This window comes from Cricetulus griseus, chromosome 6 (genome assembly GCF_003668045.3).
Source record: "Cricetulus griseus strain 17A/GY chromosome 6, alternate assembly CriGri-PICRH-1.0, whole genome shotgun sequence".
Lineage (NCBI taxonomy): Eukaryota > Metazoa > Chordata > Mammalia > Rodentia > Cricetidae > Cricetulus > Cricetulus griseus.
The window spans coordinates 57,636,313-57,662,886 of NC_048599.1; the positions used below are offsets into that span (position 1 = coordinate 57,636,313).

General features: G+C 40.7%; 1 protein-coding gene across 3 annotated transcripts in view; it reads left to right on the top strand.

Moving 5' to 3' along the window:
- Positions 1–26,574, top strand: part of Ttbk2 (tau tubulin kinase 2) — a 143,899-nt gene that overhangs the window by 34,313 nt on the left and 83,012 nt on the right. For all 3 annotated transcript variants that reach the window (XM_035447135.1, XM_027422100.2, XM_035447136.1), the window contains one exon: positions 1,521–1,668. In XM_035447135.1, coding sequence (XP_035303026.1) covers positions 1,521–1,668 — 148 coding nt within the window. The remainder of the gene's footprint in view (positions 1–1,520; positions 1,669–26,574) is intronic.

Here is a 26,574-nt window from a genome sequence, read left to right on the forward strand (position 1 = left end):
TATCCTGGAACTCGATCTGTAGACCAGGCTGGTCTCGAACTCACAGAGATCCACCTGCCTCTGCCTCAGGAGTGCTGGGATTAAAGGCATGCACCACCACCACCCAGCTTTTAGTTTTTAAACTTACATTTGATTTTATTTAGTGGACAACATACACTATTAAAAAGCTAGAGCCCAGCACACTTCACTGTATAGTTCTGGAACTTGGTTTCATCCCACCATCTATCTTATCTCCCTTCTCATCGACATACAAATTTAAAATGACTACGGCTTAAGCATACAAAACAAACCTCGTAATTAAGCTGCAATTATATAGTTAACCCTTTAAGTACTATGTAGAGAAATAGGTTAAGTAACCTCTCTTTGAAGAAGCCTACTTCTGTGTAGAGAGGCAGGATCTCAGCAATGAGTGGGAAATTAAGAAACTGGAAGCTGGATGTGGTGTGCACTTCTGTAATCCTAGCACTGAGAAGGTTTAGGCAGGAATTGCAAGAGTTCAAGGTGACTGTTTGAGGCCAAACCTGGAAGAAACCCCAGTTTAAGAAAACAAAACCAAGCCCGGTGGCGGCGGCCGAGGCTGGCGGCACACGCCTTTAACCCCAGCTCTTGGGAGGCAGAGACAGGCAGATTCCTGTGAATTCCAGGCCAGCCTGGTCTACAGAGGGAATTCCAGGACAGGCACCAAAGCTACACAGAGAAACCCTGTCACGAAAACAAACAAACAAACAAACAAACAAAAACAAACAAAGATGTGGCTTCAGGAAGTAGAAGACTGATTTCTTGCTGCATCTTGTATAAAGTATATCACCCACCCCAGATTTTCAGAGCCCTTTAGAGGTTACTAGATTTCAGAACCTGTTTGTGATGATACTCAAATACTCTGATGTTCTCCAATTAAGTTAGCAGTTAAGGTGTCTTATGAAAGCATGTAAGGTGATTACAGCCTATTATTTGCAGTGTAGATGTACAGTAGTGTTTCTTCTCTGAGATAGTGTAGAACCCTTCTTTGCTTATTGTGTGGATCCTGCTCATCCTGCCTCAGAGAGGAGAGTGGAACTGTTGGGTGCTACCTGTTTATCCCAGTCTTCAGCCTCCCTCTTCATCTGTAGACCATATTGGTTCTATATAAGACTTTAAATGGCAAAAAGATTTCATTGATTAAAAAGTCTGCAAATGAAATTAGATTAAAACTAATCTGGTATTGAATGGCATTTGTAGGAATTGATTCTTCAGATGATGTGTTTTTCTATGACACTTTTGATGCTAGTGGTAGACTTTAATTGTTTACAACTGAAATAATGTCATTACTTTCTGTAGACAAATCTGTAAGAAATGGTGTTGATATTATCTCCCGGTAATTGTTTTCTGCTTGCTATGTAAATGATTTAACAATATTGAAATCATTTATCATAAAGTAAGAATAGTAAAATTACATGTTTTCTAAGTGTAAAAGGTGAATTGGCTTCCAGTTAGAGTCTTCGCATAATTTTGAGTGTGTTCTTGTTTTGTTTTCTGTGCAGTTAAGAAAGATTGGGGGTGGGGGCTTTGGAGAAATTTACGATGCCTTGGACATGCTCACCAGGGAAAATGTGGCACTGAAGGTGGAGTCAGCTCAGCAGCCAAAACAAGTTCTGAAAATGGAGGTCGCTGTGTTGAAGAAACTGCAAGGTAAGCTTCTTTGAATGACATGCAGTGCAGTTTTGTATGATAGTTTATAATTGCTTTAATCTTCCCTGGTAAAGTTCTCTACACTAATGGACTGCTCTGGTATCAGCTAGCTATAAACATGCTGAGTATGTTTGTGTTGAACACTTTATTATATAGTAGAAATATGTGATTGCTGGAGTAATTGGGCTTTGGGAATTCCTTTTCACGGTGAGGATGGGAGATAATTAGAATCACTCTACTGCTTTAGAAAATGTTGTCCTAAATCTGCAATGGTGACTTGAATCTTCCTTTGAACCAATCATAAAATACCTCTGAGACATCTTTGCACTTGCCTTTGTGTGTTAAACATTCTTGAATCACATTGTGGAAGCTATTTTTAAATCATACTGCAGGATGCGTTAAAAATGGTAAGTAAGGTTTTGTGTTTTGTGTGTTTTCATTAACTTTAGTTTCAGAGCATAGCTTATCATTTTTGAAGTTCATCTTACTACTACTCAGGTACCTAGAATTTACTATAAGGACAAACCATTATTTTTTCTGATGTCAGTCTGATAGTTATGCAAAACCCTGAATATGTTGATAGTGTCTTGTCATCTCTGTGTTTAGTGTGGTACACTGGTGTTACTAATATCAAAGATAAGGTTGATGACCATTGTTCTTTATTCCAAGATTTCCAGTTATCCAAGTTTTTCTACCAGTTGTTTAATTGGATTATAATGTAATGCTAATAAAATTATATATTTCAAAGCTGATTTTTTAGCTCAAATTTAGCTTTCCCATGGCATGGTACATCAGGAAGATAATAGATCACTCAGCCCCCATTGTCACTGCTAAAAAACAAAGAATCAGAAAAAGAAAAACAAAGAAAGGATGGCTCTTTTACATTCCTTCCCCCTTTTCTCCTCTAGTTTCTTTCAACTCAGTGTAGAAGCCACAGATAACTGTTGCTGGGGCTGCTTCCTCCAGGGCTGTACAGAGCCTGGATGATGTCCTGTAATAATGGCTGAGCCTGTAGGGGCAAAGATAATCAGCAGAGCTTGGCCTGGCCAGTGCCACTTCACTAGTCTCTCTCTTCCTGGCCCCAGGACATGGTCCTGGGAGACAGGAGATACTGCTGCAGCTCTTGCAGGAGTTCTCCTGGCTACTTTGGCCTTGATTTGCTTAGGATTCCATATGATAAAGCTTAAAGATGTTTACTTCCTTTTGTGGGTAAAACTGGAGTTCATTTTATGAGAAACTGTTGAACATTTTTGCTCTTCTTGTCAGCTTATTATTTAAATTTACTATCTAAATGTTTTTCTTGTCTGCTCATGCCTATATGAAACCTATTCCTCAGAACCTCTTACTTTCCACAAATGAATAGGTTTTTAATCTTCTGGTCAAAGAGGTAGGCCTTGACCCTCTTCTTTTGGCTCCCTAATGTAAGCTTCTTGCACACTTATGCTTCGAGACTTTTTTTTGTTGAGAATGCTTAGCATCTGAAATGTCCTTGAGGACATTTTTTTTTTTGTCCTGACTTTTTTTTTTAAATTTAAATTAGAAACAAGCTTCTTTTACATGTCAGTCTCAGTTCTTTCTCCCTCCCCTCCTCCTCTGCCCCCACCGGCCCCCTATCCCAACCCCTTTCTGCTCCCCAGGGAGGGTGAGGCCTTCCTTGGGGGATCTTCAAAGTCTGTCACATCATTTGGAGCAGGGCCTAGCCCCTCCCCAGTGTGTCTAGGCTGTGAGAGTATCCCTCTCTGAGGAGAGGGCTCCCTTGGGGACATTTTTGTGATGCTGAGCTACTCTTACTTTGCTGGTGGCTCGAGGTGGCATGGAGTGACTCCAGTATGTAATAAGACTAGAGACTAGCCTCTTAGGAGATTTAGTCTCCTGTATCCCAGGCTGACCTTGATCTATTGTAGCCAAGGATGGCCTAGAACTTCAGATACTCCTGTTTCCCATCTTCTAAGTGATGGGATTACAGATGACTGCTAACCATGGCAAAAAAGAAGCTTCTTTGACTAGAGTTGCTGTCACAAACATGGTTGTTTAGAGGGTAACTTGATTGGTACATCATATTCATTTATCAAAACAAGAGTAGCTTCCTGGCTAAGGCTATGACCTCCATAGCCACAAGCATTGACCTAGTTTACAGTGCCAGATGTGAGTTCCTTTCTGTGGAGTGGACATTAAATCCAGTCTAAAGTTTTGTTACATAACACAGTTCTTAGGAAAATAATTATAAAAAGGAACCCTCATAACAAACTTGCCATTGTTGCATCAGTGGTCTCAGCTTGCCTGGCCAGTCGGTATTATTGCACGCAGGGTCCATAGCTGGGTAAGACTGTTGATAACTGTTCTCTCTCCAAGCAGCCAGCCTAGCTTCTTCTGGGACTGTGAAGCCTAGCTATCAGGAAGGAAGATTTCTAGCCTAGTTCTCGTTTGGTTTCTCCATGTCTTGTGCCCAAAGCTAATGAGGTCTTCAACAATAAGGGCTTCAACAATCTGGTTCTAGTGTGCAGCTACAAGTAGTGGCAATAACTTGTACTATTTTGGGGGTTTCAGGAGCTTCCTTGACCAGCAACTTGTCAGGAGGTGGCCCATCCCTGTCACTGGGACTTTAATTTAATAATCATAGTTTCTGGGAGCATCTTTATCCCCTCAAAACAGGAGAGTTTCCTCCATTGAAATTCCTTAAAATTTTAAAAAAGGTGTGTGTGTGTGTGTGTGTGTGTGTGTGTGAGAGAGAGAGAGAGAGAGAGAGAGAGGAGAGAGAGGAAAGAATCTTTGCATGTGTATGTCTGTAGTCACAGAGGAAGAGGGCTTTGGATCCCCTAGAACTGGAATTATAGGCAGTTGTAAGCTGCCTTATGTGGGCTCTGGGAACAGAATTCTAGTCTGATGAAAGAACAGCAAGCTCTCAACCATCGTAAGCCTCATTGAGCTGTGGTTTTTATTTTTCAAGACACAGTTTCTTTGTGTAGCCCTGTCTGTCTTGGAACTAGCTCTGTAGACCAGACTGACCTTGGACTCATAGAGATCCTCCTGCTTCTGCCTCCCGAGTACTGGGATTAAAGTTGTGTGCCACCACCACCTGGCAAAAGTATTAGTGTTCTTTGAAGGACTGATAAAATTTACCAGTAAAACCATCTGGACCTTGTCTTTTTGCAGTTGGGAGGTATAAAATTATCATTTCAGTCTCACTGTTTGTTATAGATCTGTTTAAATTCTCTCATTTTGATTTAATTTGGCATGCCATGTGCATCTAGAAATTCATTCCTTTTAGATTTTCCAGTTTATTGACATTATGCTTTCAAGGGAAGATTTAGTGATTTTTCTGAATTTCTTTGCTATCTCTTGCAATGGCTCACTTTTCATTTCCAATTGTCTTAATTCACACCTTTGGTTAGTTTGGCTAAGACTTTTGATATCTTGCTTTTTTTTTTTCAATGAACCAACTCTTTGTTTGATTGAGTCTTTGTATTCTGTTAGTTTCAATTTCTTCCCTAATTATAATGGTGTCTTTCTGTCTACTACTTTGAGATTTAACTTGTTCTTGGATTTTCAGGCCCCTTAGGTGTATCATTATTTATTTGAGTGCTCTCAAGTAATCCTTTTAGGATTGCTTTCCTTGTATCCCACAGTTCTGTTGTGTTGTGTTTTTCATTTTTATTTGACTTTAGGAATTTTTAATTCCTTTTTTATTTCTTCAAGGGCGCATTCATCATTCAGTACTCTGTTGTTTAATCTTCATGAGTTTGTGTTTTAGGGGTTTTACTCTATTGTGTATGATCCAAAGAATTATTTCAGGGTTTTTTGTTTTGTTTTGTTTTGTATTTGTTGAGACTTGCCTTTTGCCTAATGTGTGATCTGTTTTAGAGAACATATCATGGGCTGCTGAGAACATGTATTCTGTAGAATGTAGAGTGTTTTATAGAGATCTCTTAAGTCCACTTGATCTCTAATATCATTTAATTCATCTATGTCTCTGCTAGTCTTTGTGGTGAAGACATGTCAGTTGGTGAGAGGAGGGCATTCAGGTTATCTACTGCTGTTGTGCTAGGGTTAATCTGTGGCTTTGCATCTAATAATTTGTTTTGTGAAATTGGAGTGTATGTCTTCATAATGGGTTGTTCTCTAATCCAAATCTTTATCTTTCCTCACCAAGTTAGGGTTGAAGTCCATTTTGTTAGATATTAGAAGAGTAACACCTGCTTGTTTCCTAAGTCCATTTGATTGAAATACCTTTTTGCCCTAAGGTATTATCTGTCTATTGTGTGAGGTGTTTCTTGGAGACAGCAAATACACGGTTCATGCATTTTATCCAGTTCACTTGTCTGTATCTTGTTGGGGAATGGCTACCAGTAATACTCAGAGTTATTGTTGAAAGGTATGTATTGATTGCTGTCATTTTATTGATTTCTGCTGTGATCTTTTCTTTCATAACTGCCATTCTAGTATCATTTATTTTATAGATGGATTTGTTTTTCTTTTTAGTTTGAAGAATCCTTTAAGTATTTTCTGTAGATCTGGCTTAGGGTCATAAATTCTTTTTTCTGCTTTTATCAGGGAAACTATTTCTCCTTCAGTTACAACAAATGTCTTTATTGTTTGTAGTAGTCTGAATTGACAATAGTTTTTCAGAATCTGAAATAAGGCTAATGAGATAGCTCTGTGGATAAAGGCTTTTACCACCAAGCTTAATGACCTGACTTCAATAGCCGAGTCCCACATAATGAAAGGAGAGAACAGACTAGCAGTCCCCTCCGACCCTGAGCTTCTCTGTGGCTCTTCTGATCCTCTCAGGTCAGATGTGTGTTAGGAGCAGCTCTTCCCTTACAGTCTGCTGCTCTCCTAGGCAACTTGATTTCTGCCAGCAGTGAGTGTGCTGCTAGGATTCTCAGCTTTCCTGCCTGCTTCTCTAGCTGGAATCTCCCCCTTGCTCACTAAGTTCATTTACAGACCTTGTCTCTTGATGGATACAGTGGACACTTTTCAATTTGTGATTCTTTTGTTTTGTTTGCAGAATGGTTTCATGTGGAGCAAGAACTCTCCTTGTAGACCAGGCTACCCGTGAACTCAGAGATCTGCTTGCCTCTGTCTCCCAAGTGCTGGGATTGTTTTGAAAATAAATTTGTATGCTCTTCTAAATCCAAGTGTCCCTCCCTCTCCCTCCTTCCCTCCTCCCTCCCTACCCCCACCCCTTTTTGTTGAGACAGGGTTTCTCTGTGTAGCCCTGGGTGGCTTAGAACTTGCTATACAAACCAAACTGGTCTTGAACTCACAGAGATCTACCTGCTTCTGCCTCTATGTCTGCCTCTGCTTTTCTACCTCTGCCTCTCTGACTCTGACTCTCTAGTGCTGGGGCTAAAAGTGTGCACCTCTATGCCTGACTGATACTGTGGAAGCAGTCACTTGGATCTTCCAGAAAATAACTTTTTTGCTTTTTTGAGACAGGGTTTCTCTGTGTAGCCCTGGTTGTCCTGAAATTTGCTCTATAGATGAGGCTTTCCTTGAACTCACAGAGATCCACCTGCCTCTGCCTCCTGAGTGCTGGGATTATAAGCATGCTCCACCACCACCTGGCAATAATTTTAATTTATTTGGGATTTTGATCTTTCCTATTTTTGCTATAGAAGGGTCCAATATTGGAGGAATTTAGAATGTTGTATAATTACTTAATATATCTTTTTTTTTGTCAAAAGGAGTCATCTTAGGGTCTTTAAAAGCTTATATATTGTTCATTTGCTTCTGTTTGTTACAAAATTGTATATATAAACATAACAATGTTTCTTCAGAACTATTCTGGGGAGATGGCTGAATGATTGAAGCTTGCTAGGCAAGCATGGGGAGTTTGAATCATCAGAACTCACATAAACTCCAGGTGGATGTGCTGGCCAGAGTAGGCTGGGTTTGATGGAGAGGTCCTGTCTCAGTGAGTAAAATGGAAGAGCATACACACGTGTGAGCATACATGTGAAAAATGTACATATACACATGTGCACCGTACACATGTAAAAATGTAAAAGACCATTCTATAGATATATATTCTAATTCATCTGTGTGTTTTCATAAAAATTTCAAAGTAATGAATTTTTTTTATTTAAAAGTCACAGCCTTAGGATCTGGAGAGATGGGTCAGTGGTTAAGAGCACTGGCTGTTCTTTTAGAGGACCTGGGTTCAGTTCCCACCACCCACAAAGCAGCTCTCACCTGTTTGTAACTCCAGTGCCAGGGGATCCAACACTCTCACACAGACAGACATACATGCAGGCAAAACACCACATAAAATCCACATAAAATAAAATTATTAAAAAAATTCACTGCCTTAACTCAGTGAATGACTAGGAAGTTGTTTGGCCTTTCTGTCCTGTATTAATTGTTGTCAGTGATTTGCATGACCTAAGTACAACTGAGGTTGTTCGGTTTGTATATTCCCTCTGATGAGGCCATAATTAATGACTGAGAAGTTTCTCGTTTCCATTCTCTTAAGAGCAGGTAAAGGGGCTGGAGAGATGGCTTAGAGGTTAAGAACAGTGGCTGTTCTTCCAGAGGTCCTGAGTTCAATTCCCAGCAACCACATGGTGGCTCACAACCATCCATTATGAGATCTGGTGCCCTCTTCTGGTGTGCAGATATACTTGGAAGCAGAATGTTGTATACATAATAAATAAAATCTTTAAAAAAAAAAAAAAGAGCAGGGAAAGACCTTTTGTTGTTTACTTTCAGGACCTCTTGTTTCTCTCCCTTTTCTCCCCTCTTCCTGTACTCATTCTTTCTTTTGATAGGTTTTGCTGCTGCACTGACAGGCCTGTAACTTATTCTGTAAACCAAGCTGTCTTGGGACCTGTAGGGATTCCCCTGCCTCTGAATTCTGAGTGCTGGGATTACAGAAGTATGCTTCTACATCTGTCCAACAACCCAATTTCTATCAAGTATAACAGAGTAAATACAGTTGTTTGCTAGCTAATTGTATTCTTTAGTGTAACAACTGAAAGTTAATTTATCTTACCCATGTAAGTACAGGGGAAAACCTACATTTGTCCTTACATCCTATAAAGAAAAACATAACTGTGTTTTGATTTGGGGGATTTTTTGATATTGTGGATATGACAATCTTTTTTTGCTTTGTTTTTGTCTGTGTTTTGTTTTTTTTTTTGGGGGGGGGGACAGGGTTTCTCTGTGGAGCCTGTCCTGGAACTCTCTCTGGAACAGACCAGGCTGGCTTTGAACTAACAGAGATCCTCCTGCCTCAGCCTCCTGAGTGCTGGGATTAAAGGCCTGTGCTACCACTGTCCAGCTGAATATGACCATCTTAGCTTCTACTTTTTGTCTTCTGTGCTATAGATTGTAAACTGAGATAGTTGAGAAGGAACACTGCTATTTTGGTACAACTGCGTTATCACCTCACGACTGCTTCAGAGCGTGACTACTCCCTTTCCCCAGTTTTAAGAATAGAAGAAATAGAGGTGGAGAGATGGCTCAGTGAATTAGGAGCACTGGTTGCTCTTCCAGAGGACCCAGCATCTACTTAGTGCCTCAACTATCTGTAACTCAGTTCCAGGAAATTCAAGATCCTTTTTGATCCCTGTGGGGACTTCATGGGTGTGATACCCATACACACATCCAAGCAAAACGCCCATGCACATAAAATAAAATAAAAATCCAAAAATGAATAAAATTATATAAAAAATATGTAGTAGCTGGATAAACCATTGGTATAATTAAGTGTAGAAGACTGCCTAGGAAAGTTCCAAAGTGACATCATCTCTCATTGTAGCCTGTTACAATAAGTCTTTACTCCAAGCCGCTGGAGCCCTACAGCCATGTGGGCGCTTTCTGCCAGGCTACCCAAGTTCCACCTGCCGCCATGTTAAGGCCCCAAGTAACACACAGAGACTTACATTAGGTGCAAATTCTGCTTGGCCAGTGACTAGGATTTCTCATCTGCTAGCTCAGTCTTAATTATCATAAATCTATATATTTTATAAGACTTATCTTATTGGGTGCAATGGCAAACATCCTGTCTTCCCAGGCTCACATGGTAACTGTAGAGGAAGAGAGAAGGCGCCCATTTCCTTCTTTCCCTTGTTTATGTATCAGTCTCCCTGCTATGTCACTTCCTGCCTGGGTCACCACTTCTTTACTACATTTCCCAGAATCCTCCTAGACTCCTAGTCCTGCCTAACTTGGTGCCTCATTGGCCAAACAGTACTTTATTTATCATCCAATAAGACAAACATATACACAGAAGCACTTCCCCCATCAGTAGCCTTTATTTTTTTATAAATCTATAATCTGCCTTTTTTGATGTATATTGTTTTCCTCTTAAAGTTATTTTTGGATGCTCTTGTTGATGTCCTTCATTTTGTCAAAGACTACTAGCAGATCTCTGAGATCTTTACTTGTTGAGTTTAGTCTTGTAAACATTATTTTATTATAATTGCGTGTGCCTGCTCACTCATGAGGATAGAGTGTGGGGTCAAGAGGACAACTTTTGTGGAGTCAGTTCTCCTTTTCTACCTTATACCTTTACATATGTTCCAGGGATTGATCTCAGGTAGTCAGGCTTGAGCAGCCATCTCATAGGCCCCCTTCCCTTCTTGTACTTTTTTCTTTTTGTAATAGGGCAATTCACTATGTATCTGAGATTGGCTTTGAACTGATCTCCCTGTTGTTTGCACATCCCTAATGTTGAACTCTCCGCCATGTGCCACCACCACACCCTTTTTAGTGTTTTGGTTTTTTGTAATACTAGGGACTGAATCCTTGGCCTCCCACATGCTTGGTAAACAATCTTCTATTGAACTGTATGCCTTGTCCCAAGTTTTTCTTGTGATTTTTTTACTTTGAAACACTATTGCTAAATTGGCCAAACTGGCTTTGAAATTGCATGTCAGCCTTCCATGCAGCTGAAATTGTGGGCTTGTGTTTTTTTATTCCTCCATTCTTTTGTTTTGTCCTCTCCTTTTTCTTTTTCTTGTGTCTTTAGAAAAATGGCATATAGGATATTTGAAAAATCTAGATTATTTTAAAGAACAGATTCATTTCCTCTAGTGGAATACCACGTATATGTTCATCTATACACATTTATACATGTTCTGTGCATAAAGAAAGTATACTATTAAAGCTCTCCAGACATTTGAAATAGATAGAGGGCTTGGGGAAATAGATTATCATTTTTCCTCTATACATTTTTGTTCTTAAGAAATTGAAAAGAATCATGCAAGCATGTTTGTTTCATAAGAAGTTGTAAGTGTAGCTCAGTGGTAAAAGTACTTGCCCACCACCCTGAGATTACTTCCCAGGAAGACACACACACACACACACACACACACACACACACACACACACACACACGGGGGCAGGGGGGTAGAATTAACAAAACTGAAGTGGTAATTACAAATCATTTATATCCTTACTCTTTGTCTTTTTAATTTTTAATGTTTCATATCATAGAATGTTAGTATTAATATATTAGTATATTGTAGAGCTGTGCATTGCCTAGCTCTTGCCTGGCTCTGTGTGGTTGCACAGGGGAGTGGACAACTGTGACCCAAGAGTAACAAGAGAGGCTTCTTGGGGCCTGGGCCCCTGGTGTCTGGATTTTCAAAATAAAGCAGACTTGCAATCTTGGCCAAATTAGGCAAAGAGACAGAAAATGACTTATGCAGGACCAATCTTCAACAAATCATCCTGGAGCTAGCATTGTCCTGTCCAGACCTGTGTCACTGAGGACTTCTAGTGCCATGCTGATCAGCAGCACACAACAGCCCGGCAGAAAGCCATTCTGCAGCGCCATTCGTGTTCACCATGACCAGAATGAAGGAAGTATCTGTGCTGAAAGGGCCATTTCATACCAAACAGCAAAGCTCTCAGAAAACATAGTTTTTGTTTCTTTTTTTTTTAAAGATTTTATTTGTTTATTATGTATACAACATTCTGCTTCCATGTATATCTACACACCAGAAGAGGGCACCAGATCTCATAATGGATGGTTGTGAGCCACTATGTGGTTGCTGGGAATTGAACTCAGGACCTCCTCTGGAAAAGCAGTTAGTGCTCTCAACCTCTGAGCCATCTCTCCAGCCCCCTAGTTTTTGTTTCTTTCTTTCTTTTGTTTCTTTTTGGTTTTTCAAGACAGGGTTTCTCTGTGTAGCTTTGTAGCCTATCCTGGCACTCGCTCTGGAGACCAGGCTGGCCTCAGACTCACAGAGATCTGCCTGCCTCTGCCTCCTGAGTGCTGGGATTAAAGGTGCGCGCCACCAACACCTGACTAGTTTTTGTCTCTTGAAAGAAGGAATAAGTAAGTGAAAGTGGAAGAAGACAGGGAGCTGGGATGCTGAGAACTCTGGAAGCAGTGTCTGACAGACTGTTGGCCAATACTATGGCTTTGTAGATTGCCATTTGATTTTTTTTCACTGTGAATCAGATTCAGAATTGGTTAGTCTCATGAAGTCAGCGCCCCTTTTAACATGTTGGACTGAATTTATCATGTTCCCAATAGAAATTCAAGAACCATTTATAGGTATGGCTATGTCTCAGAATGCTCTCTTTGCATGCTCAGTGGCTTTGGTAGAAAGTCTTAACAAAGAAACAGAAGACCTAAAGAAGAGCAAAGTAAGATATGTAACATTGACAAATACACTGTGGAAATGAGAGTCTACATGGATGGGATCAGTAACAATTGGACATGACAAGTGAAAGAGCAAGTAAATTTGAAAATGTATCCATAGAAAAAGAGGTTTGTCAGGTGGTAGTGGCCCATATCTGTAACCCAGCCCTTGGGAGACAGAGGCAGGCAGATCTTTTGGGTTTAAGAGCAACCTGGTCTATAGAGCTCTAGGACAGCCAGGGATACACAGAGAAACCCTGGCTTAAAAACCTTAAAAAAAAAAAAAGTCTCTTTGACCTATATAACAGTACCAGAAGGTCTAGTATTTGTATCACCAGAGACTTAGGATAAGAACATAATGAGTTTGGAGAAACAAAAACATGAAAAAAAATAATTGGGTATGATAGTGCACACCTTTAAACCCAGCATTCAGGAAGCAGAGGCAGGCAGATTTCTTTGAGTTCAAAACCAGCCTGTTCTACATAGAAAGTTCCAGGCCAGCCAAAGCTACACAGTGCGACCTGCCTCAATAAATAAATAAATAGTTTTTGAAGAAATAATGGCACTGAAAAAGAATGGTATATACTTCAATCCCCAGCAATTAGGATTGTGAGTTTGAGACCAAGGAGACACTGTTTCAAGAAGAAAATAAAACCCAGAAACAAAATCAAAGAAAAAAATTTCTGTTGTATGTAAATCTCAAAAATCCACATACTTTTCTTTTTTACTTTTTTCCTTTTCTTTTTTTTTCTTTTGAGACAGGGTTTCTTTTTGTAGTTCTGAACTCACAGAGATCCACTTGTCTCTGCCTCCTGAGTTCCTGAGTTCTGGGATTAAAGACATGCATTATTGCCGCCTGCACCAATATAGATAGATAGATAGATAGATAGATAGATAGATAGATAGATAGATAGTACATAACTTAGCATACTGCCTGAGTCAGGCCACAGAGAGCAGACAGATTGTGTTTTTTCAATGAACAATTGAAAACTGAATTAAAACACAATTCTAAAAAGTAAATATATGTAACACATACACACACATATATATGTGATATATCATCTCTGATCTGAGGTATGATGTATAAAGTACTATTAAAGGTATCAAAGAAGGCTATGATGGAAGTGTTTGCCTGTAGTCCCAGGACGTGAGAGGCACGTAGAGGAGGGTCAGGTGTTCAGACTCATCTTTGTCTATATGTCAGGACTAAAGCCCGTCTAAGCTACTCAAGATCCTGCCTCTCAAAACAAAATGAATCGAAAATAAGGAGTCAAAGGATAAATAATCTCCTTTCCACTCTTTTCTCTTTCCAGGTCTTGATTTGGAGCTCAGACTGCCCTTTGAACTCTTTGTATAGCTTATGCTGGCCTCAAATTCGTGATCCACCTGCTTGTCTCTCAAGTGCTATAATTACAGATATACAACTTGTGCATTGGGCTTCCCAGAAGCATTTTTAGTAGAAAGGCAAAGACTTAAAATTGCCAAACTACAGATAAGATTTCAGTTGCTATCCCAACAAAACTGAGTCTGTGCGTAATACACAGTATATTAGCTTGGTTGAAATAATTCACAATGTATATATATTTGGAAGCATTGCATTTACAAAAGATATTTGGCAATTAAGATATATAAGCATAAAAAGGAAGAAAATGTTTTAAAACAATGCAAAGCATAATCAAGATCGTATTGGTAAAAGATTATATTACAGATGAGTGAAAGAGAAAAGGGATTTTAGTAGTAGTCCCACACAGGAGTTGTGGTGGAACTTAGGGCTAGAGAGCTTGTCCAGTAATTGCAAAGCCTTAAGATTAATCCAGCACTGTAGCGAAATACAAAATAATAAACTTCAACCTAACCCCTCCCATTATATAAGGTGAATCATCTAAATATAGTTTTTCTTTTAAGCTATACAACATTTTGTAGAAAACAGCAGAAACACTTTATGATCTGATTTTGTCAAGAAGTTCATTATATGACACCAAAATCATGACTCATGAAAGAAAAGGTGAAAAAAATGGTGAAGTATGCTTCGTTAAATTAAAAGGTTTGCTTGTAAGATACCATTAAGGATGAAGCCAGGGAGTGGCATGTTGGCACAAAATCCTGCACTTTGGATGGTGAGGCAAGAAGAACAAAACTCCAAGGCAAGCTTGGGCTATGTAATGTGTTTGAAGAGGCCAACCTGGGCTGCACAGTGAGATTCTGAAACTTGTCTCAAACAAGTTAAAAGGGAAAGAAAAAACAGGGAACAAGTGTTTGAAAATCATGTATTTGGTTTTTTGTTTTTTTGGTTTTGGTTTTTTTGTTTGTTTATGTATTTTTCAAGATGGGGTTTCTCTGTGTAGATCAGGCTGCCCTGGAACTCACAGAGATCTTCTTGCTTCTGCCTCCCAAGTGCTGGGATTATAGGTGTGTGCCATCACAGCTCAGCTGAAAATCATATATTTGTAAAGGACTGATTGAATATATAAAGTGTTCTGAAAATGCAATAGTAATAAAAATATTTTTTGAAGTTTTTTTTATTAGTTCAAGTTAGGGAACAAGCTTGTTTCACATGTAAGTCCCTTCTCCCTCTCCCTCCCCTCACCCCATCCCTTCTCCTCCACCCCCAACCTACCCCCACCCCATCCACCCACCACTCCCCAGGCAGGGTAGGGCCTTCAATGGGGGCTCTGCAAAGTCCCAAAAATCTTTCTGTGCTGGGCCTGGGCCCTTCCCCATGTGTCCAGGGCCAGAGTGTATCCCTTCCCATAATAAAAATATTTTAATGAAAAAATTTAATAGATGTTAGTAGGTACATTTAACGATGCAGAGTAGAAAATTGGCTCAGAAAAGGATGTTTAATGTAAACATTAGAAGAAAGAAAATGGAATGCCATTGCAAACCATTAGAATGGCTTGTTAACAAAATTCTTTGAAGATAGGATTGTTAGTTGTTTTTCCTGTTGCAGACATACTTGAAGAGGTCTTACTAGGGTAGTAGGTCTTTGGTTTGGTTCGGTTTCTTTTGTTGGGAGTAGATGCTAGATTGAGAAGAAAACTAGGGCTGGTGTTTGCTATTTCTGTGGCATTCCAGCAGAACAGTTTTACAGAATTAGTATTTGCTGCCTTTTAGTTGGAATTTATTCCTTAAGTCTCAGAGCTTTCCCGATGCTGGGTTTCAGAATTTTTTCTTCATTGTGTGTGTGTGTGGTGTGTGTGTGTGTGCAGATGTGTGTGAGAGCACACATGCATGTGCCAGCCTTCTTTCACTCTCTTCTTTATTTATTTGAACTCCAGGTTCAGTGAACTTAGAGCTCACTGCTTTAGCTAGGCTGACTCACTAGCAAGCTCCAGGGATCTCCTATCTCTGCTTCCTAGTACCTGAATTTTTTATGAGTGCTAGGATTTGACCTTGGGCCCTTACTGCTTGCAGAGCAAGCATTCTTACCCTGTGAGCCTTGTACAACAGTTTCTTTTCTTAATAACCACAGTTTCCCGTCCTTCCCCCTCCCACCCCCACAAACTAACTCCTACTCACTCCTCAGAATAACACCTCCCATGGGGAGTAAGCAAAGCCTGGCACATCAAGCTGAGGCAGGACCAAGCCCATCACCTGCTGCATCAAGGTTGAGCAGGGCATCCCACCACCCACCATAGGGAATGGGCTCCAAAAAGCCAGCTCATGCACCACCAGGCATAGATCCTCGTCCCACTGCCAGCAGCCCCACAAACAGAACAAGCCACACAACTGTCACCCACATGTAGAGGGCCTAGTTCAGTCCCATGGAGGCTCCCCAACTGTCACTCCAGAGTCTATGAGGTTCCATGAGCTCCGGTCAGCAGTCTCTATGGGTTTCCCTGTCATGATCTTAATCTTCCACCCCCCCCCCCTTTGCTCATATATCCCCTCCTCCCTCTCTTTGACTAGACTATGTTTGGCTATGGATCTCTGTATCTGCTTCCATCAATTACTAGATGAAGGTTCTATGATGACAGTTAGGGTAGTCACTAATCTGATTACAGAAGAAAGCCAGTTGAGGCACCCTCTCCACTATTATTAGGAGTCTTAGCTGGGTCATCCTTGTGGGTTCCTCGCAATTTCCCTAGCACCATAATGGCTCCCTCTATCAGGATCTCTTTCACTGCTCTCCCTCTCCATCCCTCCCCCAACTCGACCATCCTGTTCCCTCATGTACTCATCCCCCATCCGCAGCCTGATTTCGTGCTTTTAAAAATACTAGGAACCAGCCATGCTGACACACGCCTTTAATTCTAGCCCAGAGGCAGATGGATCTCTTGAGCTCCAGGCCAGGCTGGTCTACAAAGAGAGTTCCAGTACCATCAGGCCTACACAAACAAAACCAATTAGAGTTATTTATTTATTTTGTGGATATGTGGGAAGGGTACATATGCATATTTATGTGGAGGTCTGAGGACAGTTTGCATAAATTAGTTTTCTCCATCACTTGTGAGATGGAAGCAAGAGGATCATTAATTCAAGGCCAGCCAGTATTTGTGTTTCTGTCTTAAAGAGAAAACTACAGGAGCTGGAGAGAGATCCTCTATTCATTCCAATCACCTACATGGTGGCTCATCTGTGACTCTAGTCCTAGGGAATCCACTCTTCTGGCCCCCATGGGACCTAGGCACGCACATGGTGTGCAGACAGACATGTAGGCAAAACACCCATACTCATAAAATAAAGAATAAAAACATCTTTTAAAATTAAGTAAAACACCACACACACTTATAGTAGGAGACTTCAACACCCCGCTTTTGCCACTAAGACAGGACCACCAGGCGGGAAACTTAACAAAGAAACAAAGGATCTAACAGAAGTTATGACCCAACTGGGTTTAACAGATATCTATAGAACATTCCATCCAAACACAAAAGAATATACCTTCTTCTCAGCACCACATGGAACCTTCTCTAAAATTGACCACATAGTTGGCAACAAAGCAAACCTCCACAGATACAAAAGAATTGAAATAACCCCCTGTATCTTATCAGATCACCATGCTTTAAAGCTAGAATTCAACAGCAATACAACTTGCAGAAAACCTACAAACCCATGGAAGTTGAATAACACCCAGTTGCACCATTCCTGGGTTGAGGAAGAAATAAAAAGGAAATTAAAGACTTCCTAGAATTTAATGAGAATGTAGACACAACATACCCAAACTTATGGGACACTCTAAGAGCAGTGCTAAGAGGAAAGTTCATAGCACTAAGTGCCCACATGAAGAAACTGGAGAATAGTCACATTAGAGAATTGACAGAACATCTGAAAGCTTTAGAGCAAAAAGAAGCAAACTCACCACGGAGGAGTAGATGCCAGGAAATAATCAAACTGAGGGCTGAAATCAGTAAAGTAGAAACTAGGAAAACATTACAAAGAATCAATGAAATAAAGAGTTGGTTCTTTGAGAAAGTTCAACAAGATAGACAAACCTCTATCCAAATTAACCAAAAGGCAGAGAGAGAGCACACTAATTAACAAAATCGGAAACGAAGAGGGGAATATAACAACAGACACTGAGGAAATCCAGAGAATCATCAGGTCATACTTTGAAAACCTGTACTCCACAAAATTGGAAAATCTAGAGGAAATGGACAATTTTCTGGATAGATATCATTTACCAAAATTAAGCTAAGAACAGATGAGCAGTTTAAATCTACCTATAACCCCTAATGAAATAGAAGCAGTCATCAAAAGCCTCCCAACCAAAAAAAGGCCAAGGCCAGATGGCTTCACTGCAGAATTCTACCAGAAATTCAAACAAGAGCTAATTCCAGTACTCCTCAAACTGTTCCTCACAATAGAAGCAGAAGGGACATTGCCAAACTCTTTTTACAAGGCTACAGTCACTTTGATACCCAAGCCACACAAAGATACAACTAAAAAAGAGAACTACAGACCAATATCCCTCATGAACATCGATGCAAAAATACTCAACAAAATATTGGTGAATCGATTCCAAGAACACATCAGAAAAATCATCCACTATGATCAAGTAAGCTTCATTCCAGGGTTGCAAGGGTGATTTAACATAAGAAAATCCATCAGTGTAATCCACCATATAAACAAACTGAAAAGGAAAAACCACATGATCATCTCACTAGATGCTGAAAAAGCCTTTGACAAAATCCAACATCCCTTCATGATAAAGATCTTGGAGAGAACAGGAATAACAGGAACATATCTAAACATGATAAAAAGCAATATACACCAAACCAACAGCCAATATCAAACTAAATGGAGAGAAACTCAAAGCAATTCCTCTAAAATCAGGAACAAGACAAGGCTGTCCACTTTCTCCATATCTCTTCAATATTGTGTTTGAAGTTCTAGTTAGAGCAATAAGACAAGAAAAGGAGACCAAAGGGATGCAAATTGGAAAGGAAGAAGTTAAACTTTCACTATTTGCAGATGATATGATCGTCTACATAAGTGACCTGAAAAAGTCTACCAGGGAACTACTGCAACTGATAAACACCTTCAGCAAAGTAGCAGGATACAAAACTAACTCAAAAATATCTGTAGCCCTACTATATACAGATGATAAATGCAATGAGAAAGAAATCAAAGAAACATCACCCTTCACAATATCCACAAGCAACATAAAATATCTTGGGGTAACTCTAACCAAAAAAGTCAAAGACCTGTACAGTAAGAACTTTGAGTCTTTAAAGAAGGAAGTTAAAGAAGATACCAGAAAATGGAAAGATCTCCCATGCTCTTGGATAGATAGAATCAGCATAGTAAAAATGGTATCTTGCCAAAAGTTATCTACAGATTCAACGTAATCCCCATCAAAATCCCAACACAGTTCTTCACAGACCTTGTAAGAACAATACTAGCTGGGCGTTGGTGGCGCACACCTTTAATCCCAGCACTCGGGAGGCAGAGGCAAGTGGATGTCTGTGAGTTCCAGGACAGCCTGGTCTCCAGAGCTGAGTGCCAGGATAGGCGCCAAAGCTACACAGAGAAACCCTGTCTCGAAAAAAGCAAAAAACAAACAAACAAACAAAAACAATACTAATACTCAACTTTATATGGAAAAGAAAAAAACAGGATAGCCAAAACAACTCTGTACAATAAAGGGTCTTCTGGAGGCATCACCATCCCTGCCTTCAAGCTCTGTTATAGAGCCATAGTTCTGAAAACAGCTTGGTATTGGCACAAAAATAGACAGACCAATAGAATTGAATTGAAAATCCTGATATTAACCACATACCTACGAACACCTTATTTTTGACGAAGATGCTAAATCTATACAGTGGAAAAAAGAGCATCTTCAACAAATGGTGCTGGCACAACTGGATTCAGACATGCAGAAGATTGCAGATAGATCCATATCTGTCACCATGCACAAAACTTAAGTGCAAATGAATCAAAGATCTCAACATAAATCCAGCCACACTGAATCTTCTTGAAGAGAAAGTGGGAGATACCCTTGAATGAACTGGCACAGGAGACTGCTTCCTGAACATTACACCACTAGCACAGACATTGAGATCTAAAATTAATAAATGGGACCTCCTGAAACTGAGAAGCTTCTGCAAGGCAAAGGACACAGTAAGACAAATCGACAGCCCACAGAATGGGAAAAGATCTTCACCAACCCTACATCTACATCTGACAGAGGGCTGATTTCCAAAATATACAGTGGACTCAAGAAGCTACCCACCAAAACACCAAACAATCCAATTAAAAGGTGGGATGCAGAACTAAATAGAGAATTCTCAACAGAGGAATCTGACATAGCTGAAAGAGACTTAATTAAGTGATCAAAATCTTTGGCCATCAGAGAAATGCAACTCATAATAACTCTGATATACCATCTTATACTGGCCAGAATGACTAAAATCAAAAATACCAATGACAATCTATGCTGGAGAGGATGTGGAGAAAAAGGAACACTTCTCCATTGCTGGTGGGAGTGCAAACTTGTAAGACCACTTTGGAAATCAGTATGTGGTTGCTCAGAAAAATGGGAATCAGTCTACTACAAGATCCAGCAATTCCTCTCTTGGACATATACCCAAATAATGCACATTCATACAACAAGGACATATGTTCAACCATGTTCATAGCAGCATTGTTTGTAATAGCCAGAATCTGGAAGCAGCCTAGATGCCCCTCAACTGAAGAATGGATAGAGAAAATGTAGTACATTTATACAATGGAGTACTACCCAGCAGGAAAAACAATGGAATCTTGAAATTCACAGGCAAATGGATGGAACTAGAAGAAACCATCCTGAGTGAGGTAACCCAGCCACAAAAAGACAAACATGGTATGTACTCACTCATATATGAATTTTAGACACAGAGCAAAGGATTACCAGCCTACAATCCTCTTGACCAAAGAAACTAGGAAACAAGAAGGACTCTAAGGGAAAAATGCATGGACCCCTGAGAATGGGAAGGGGCAGGATCTCCTGAGCTAATTGGAACCATGAGGGTAGGGGAGAGGGAGCTGCCAGATTGAGAGGAGGAGAAGAGGAGAGAAGGAAATGGAGTAGCAGAAATGTTGAGTTGGGGGAAGAATAGAGGAGAGCAGGATGACAGATACCATATTAGAGGGAGCCATTATAGGTCTGAGGAGAGATCTGGCACTAGGGAGATTTCCAGAGACCTACAAGGATGACATGAACTGACAATCTAGGCAATGGAGGAGAGGATAGCCTAAATGCCCTTCCCCTTTGATGAGACTGATGACTACTATTTATGCCATCCTAGAGCCCTCATCCAGTGGCTGATGGAAGCAGAGGCAGACACCCACAGATATATACTGAACTGAACTATGGAACCTAGTTGCAGAGAGGGAGGAATGAAGATCGAAGGGGTCAGTACCAGGCTGGTGAAACCCACAGAAACAACTGGCCTGAACAAGCGGGGGCACATCGACCCCAGACTGCTATCTGGAAGGCCAGCATGGGACTGATCCAGACCCCTAACATGGATGTCAATGAGGAGGCCTCTGCACTCTAGGGGACCCCTGGTAGTGGATTAGTATTTTTCCCTGGTGTAAGAAGGGACTTTGAGAGCCCATCCCATGTCTGGGCCTGGACACATTGGGGAGGTCCTAGGCCCAACCCAGGATGATGTGGTGGACTTTGGGGAGCCCCTGTCGAGGGCCCTACCCTGCCTGGGGAGTGGAGGGTGGATGGGGTGGGGGACAGGTGGGAGGTTGGGGGGAGGCTTGGGGGGAGGGGATGGAGAGGGAGGAGGGATTAACATGTGAAGCAACCTTGTTCCTAATTTGAACTAATAAAAAAAATTACAAAAAAAAAAAAACCATTAAAACGCTGGGCAGTGTTGGCATACACCTTTAATCCCAAACCTCAGGAAGAAGAGGCTGGGGATCTGTGTGAGTTCAAGACCAGTGTGGTCTACAGAATAAGTTCCAGGACAGCCAGGACTATTTCACAGAGAAACACTGTCTTGAAAAACCAAAATAAATAAATAAACAACAACAAAATAAATGTAAAACAACAACAAAAAATGAAGACTTGGAGCAGTGAGGAGGATTTTATTACCACTACTTGCCTTCAGTGATATAGTTTAGGCATTGTTTTTCATATCACAGCTGAAATCTGCATAACTAGAAGCTGCTATCTTATCTAAAGTCTGTATTGTAGCTATCTAAATTAAGGGTGCGTATTTTATTTTTGTTTGACATATCAGTGTTCATTTCTCTCAAATATTCCCTATTGGGTTAATGTGATGAAAAGCTAAAATGTTAAGAATTAGCATTGTCCCATTCCCCCCATCAACCTCCCCATTCCACCTCCCCCCATCCATTCCTCTGAGAGGGTGAGGCCTCCCGTGGGGGACCATCAAAGTCTCTCACATCATTTGGGGCAGGGCCTAGTCCCTCTCCCCTGGTATCTGAGAGAGTATCCCTCCACAAGCAATGGGCTTCCGAAGCCCATTCGTACACTAGGGATAAATACTGGTTCCACTGCTAGAGGCTCCATAGACTGCCCAGGCCCCCCAACTCACATTCACATTCAGGGGGCCTGGTTCGGTCCTATGCTGGTTCCCCAGTTGTCAGACTGGGGTCCATGAGCTCCCACTTGCTCAGGTCAGCTGTTTTCTGTGGGTTTCCCCAGCATGGTCTTGACCCCTTTGCTCATCACTCCTCCCTCTCTACAACTGGATTCCAGCAGTTTGGCTCAGTGCTTAGCTGTGAATCTTTGCTTCTGCTTCCATCAGCTCCTGGGTAAAGGCTCTAGGATGGCATTCAAGGTAGTCATTAGTCTCATTATAGGGGAAGGGCATGGGAAGAGTGTTTTTAATTTAAATAAAAATTAATAAAAAAATAAAATTGTGAAATTTGCAGGAAAAAAGAATTAGGTTTGGTATTTGATTTCAACTGTGAATGGAAAAACATAGGAAGATGTGCTGCTGGGTGTGTTGGAGGCAAAGGTTTATTGAAGATAAAAGGGAGAGCATAGTTAGAGGCTGGGACATCTGGGAGACTCCAGAGTGAACATGACCAGACCGAGCTGAGCCATGTGAGAAGGGGACCCGGGACAGCCAGACAAAGAGGCCAGGAGGTTAAAGGGTAGATGAAAACAAGAGCATGTAACCAAAATGTCTGGATTATATAGGGAACGACAGGCAGCTGGGGGAAGGGCAGCCCAGCCTCTGGGCTGGAGTAGGAAGTGGGATATTCTAGCCATACCCTGTAACAGGTAGGGACTGAGGGATGCTGGGAGGACCTGGCAGCCAGGTCCACTTTAATGTGTTCAATAAGTACATCAGCAGTTTGTCCCTGGTTTGAGACCTAACAAATAGGAGGTCTACAAATTTGTAATAATGGGACCTTTGAGTGTCTAATGACTAAGTGTCTAAAGGCACCTGCTGCCAAGCTGATGATTGCTTTCCATCCCTGGGACTGCATGGGGTAAGGAACGAATTAACTCCTGTAGATTGTACTTTGATCTTCATGCCCACACACATATACGTACAAACACAAGAATTAATTTTAAAAAAACCTTGTAATATGGTAAGTACAAAGCATTGTCAAAAAAATTATAGCCAAGTACATGCTAGTTATCTCAGGAGATTAAGCAGGAGGATCAGGAATTGAAGATCAACCTTTGCAACAGAGTGAGTTGGAGCCAGCTTGGACAACTCTACATAGTGAGTCTTGGGTTAGCCAGGCCAACATCATAAGACCAAATATAACAATGTTTTTAGTTCTGATGAGGACCTATTTTTAAAAATTTTGTTGGCAGTGATGTCAAAACCATTGCCTAACTGGAGACCACAATTTTTTTTTTTTTAACAAACCTTTATTGGCACTTACATTTTGTACCAATACATTTCAGTAAATTTTTATTTTATGTTAGTGAAAAGTTCAAATTCATCCTTTTTCATGTGTTTATCTAGTCCAGTTTTTCTGGCACTAATTAGGTGCCCTTGACAAAGATGAGTTGACAAAAATTTAACATTTTCCCCATATTTTTTATTAAATGCTTTTATTTAATATTCATACTTAGTACTTAATGTACTTAATATCCATGGCTTAGTTACTTTTCTATTGCCATGACCAAACACCATGATGTATTTATATCTAATCAATCCCCAAATTCCTTCCTCTACTTCCTCCCTATCCCTCCAACTTCATGTATTCTCTCTCTCCTTTTAGATTTATTTTTATTTTATTTGTATTTTGCCTTCATGTATGTCTGTGTACCACATGTGTGCAGTCCCTGCAGAGACCAGAAAAGGCCATAGGATTCCTAGGGAGTGGAGTTACAGATGGTTCCAGTACAGCCAGGCCTCTTTTACATAGAGAAACCCTGTCTCAAAAAACAAAAACAAAAAATTAAGGCTAGGCAAGTGGGGAGGATCTAGCAGGAGTGGGGGAAGGGGCTGTAATCTGAATACATTTCAGATTATTTTTCAATACAAAAAAAAAAAGATCTATTTTTCAATACAAAAAAAAAAAGAATCCCAAAATGTAATACCCATGGAATCCATTTGGTTCTTCTGCACATACATACATAGTATATAGATATGGGGCCATCAGCTGGAGCATGTTAACCTCTGTGAGCCCATATCCTAAAGTAAAGTGACTCTCCCACTCCTAGGAGCCATCAACCATCAACAGTTGTTCAGATAGGAGCAGGATTTCTAGAGTTCCTCCCTCATCTATGCTGAGAATTTGGCTGGCTTGCTGGTCTGCAAGCCTTGTACATGCGGTGTTAGCTATATTTTAAATTCATGTGGGCAGCCGTGCTGTCATGTGTAGCAAATACTAGTTCACTACAGATCTACTCTCTCTCATAATCCTCTTCCCATGATAACCCGAGGGGGAGGGAGGAAAGAGTATGTATGATAATAGTTGTCCCATTTTTATTCTCTGCATGTTGATCAGTCATTGGTCTCTGTATTAATATTCATCTGCTATAAAAAGCTTTCTGATGAGGGTCAAGAGATGCACTAATCTGGGTATATTGTTATTAAAAAATAGTGTAATACAATGTCCATTTAGCTGAATAATAGTAATAGGTTCTCGCCTAGGGCCTATAACCTAGACAGTGGCAGGTTTTTAGCCTGGTTAATGGTACCAGGCATAGGGTTTATCTCATGTAGCAGATTTTAAATCCAATCAGAAAGTGATTGGCTACTTCTGCGACATTCCTGCTACTGTTGTAGCAGTGGGCATACTTTGCCAGGCCAGTCATTATTGTAGCTCATAGGGTTCACAGCTGGGTAAGACTGATGATGACTTTTCTCCCCCAGTAGTGTGCATAGAATCTTCCAGCACTATGAAAGCTAGCCAGTAGGAATGAAGCTTCCAGGTTGGTACCAGCTTGATTTCTCCATGTTCATACTCAGGTATGTGGTGTCTTCAGCAACAGGGTCTTACTGTCAAGTAAGGATAGTGAAGAGCAATGGCAGTAGCCTGTAATGTTTGCAGTGGGGGGAGGGTTGACAGTTTCTGAAGTTTGGATTTTATTTTATTCATCTCTGCATTTATCCTTATGCTGGTACTACACTCTCTTGATTCAAGTTAATTAGTTTTTTAGTAAAATCTGAAGTGAAGACGTGTGAGTACTTCTAACTTTTTTCTTTTTCAATATTATTTTGACCATTTGTATCCCTTGTGATTTCATGACTTTAAGAATCAGCTTGCTTATTTCTGCAAAGAAGGCAGGTAGGATTTTATTAGGGATTATATCATCTATTTTTTCATTATTTTTGTTAATCTATAATTTATTTGTGAGTTTTGTTTTTAAATTATGTATATTATACATTCATTCATATATGCTTATAAAATATTTGTCTTAGGTTTCTGTTCTGTGGTAAATACCATGAACAAAAGTAATTTGTGGAGGAAAGGGTTTGTTTCATCTTATAACTCTCCAATCACACTCCATCATTGAGGGAAGCCGGGGCAGGCAAGAGTTTACATAGGCAATGGAGGGGAGCATTATTATTATTATTATTATTAAATATTTTATTAGCTTGTTTTACATGTCAATCTCAGTTCCCTCTCCCTCCCCTCCTCCCCTGCCCCCCACTAACCCTCTATCCCATCCCCAGGGAAGGTGAGTCCTTCCATGGTGGTGGGTCTCCAGAGTCTGTCATATCATTTGGAGCAGGGCCTAGGCCCTCCTCCTGTGTCTGGGCTGAGAGAGTATCCCCCTCTATGTGAAATGGGCTTCCATTCTTTTGCTAGGGATAAGTACTAATCCACTACCAGAGGCCCCATTGATTGCCTAGGCCTCCTCATTGACATCTACGTTTATGGGGTCTGGGTCAGTTCCATGCTGGTTTTCCAGCTGTCAGTCTGGGGTCCATGAGCTCCCCTTGTTCAGGTCAGCTGTTTCTGTGGGTTTCACCAGCCTGGTCTTGAGGAGGGGAGCTTCTTATTGGCTTGCTCCCTATAGTTTGTTTAGGGATGGGATAGAGGGTTAGTGGGGGGCAGGGGAGGAGAGGAGGGAGAGGGAACTGAGATTGACATGTAAAACAAGCTAATAGTTGACATGTAAAACAAGCTAATATAGTTGCTCCCAGCCTGCCTTTTTATAGTACCCAGGACCACCTGCCCAGGGATGGCACCATCCATTGTGATCTAGGCCCTCCCACATCAATCCTCAAACAAAACCCTGTAGACTTGCCTACTAGGCAGTTTTTTTTTGGAGGCATTTTCTCAGTGTGGTTCCAACTTCTCTAGCTTATGTCAAGTTGACATAAAACTAACCAACAATGGTGTGTGTGTGTGTGTGTGTGTGTGTGTGTGTGTGTGTGTGTGTGTGTGTGTGTACATTCACATAATGAGTGATGGTCACTTTGTGG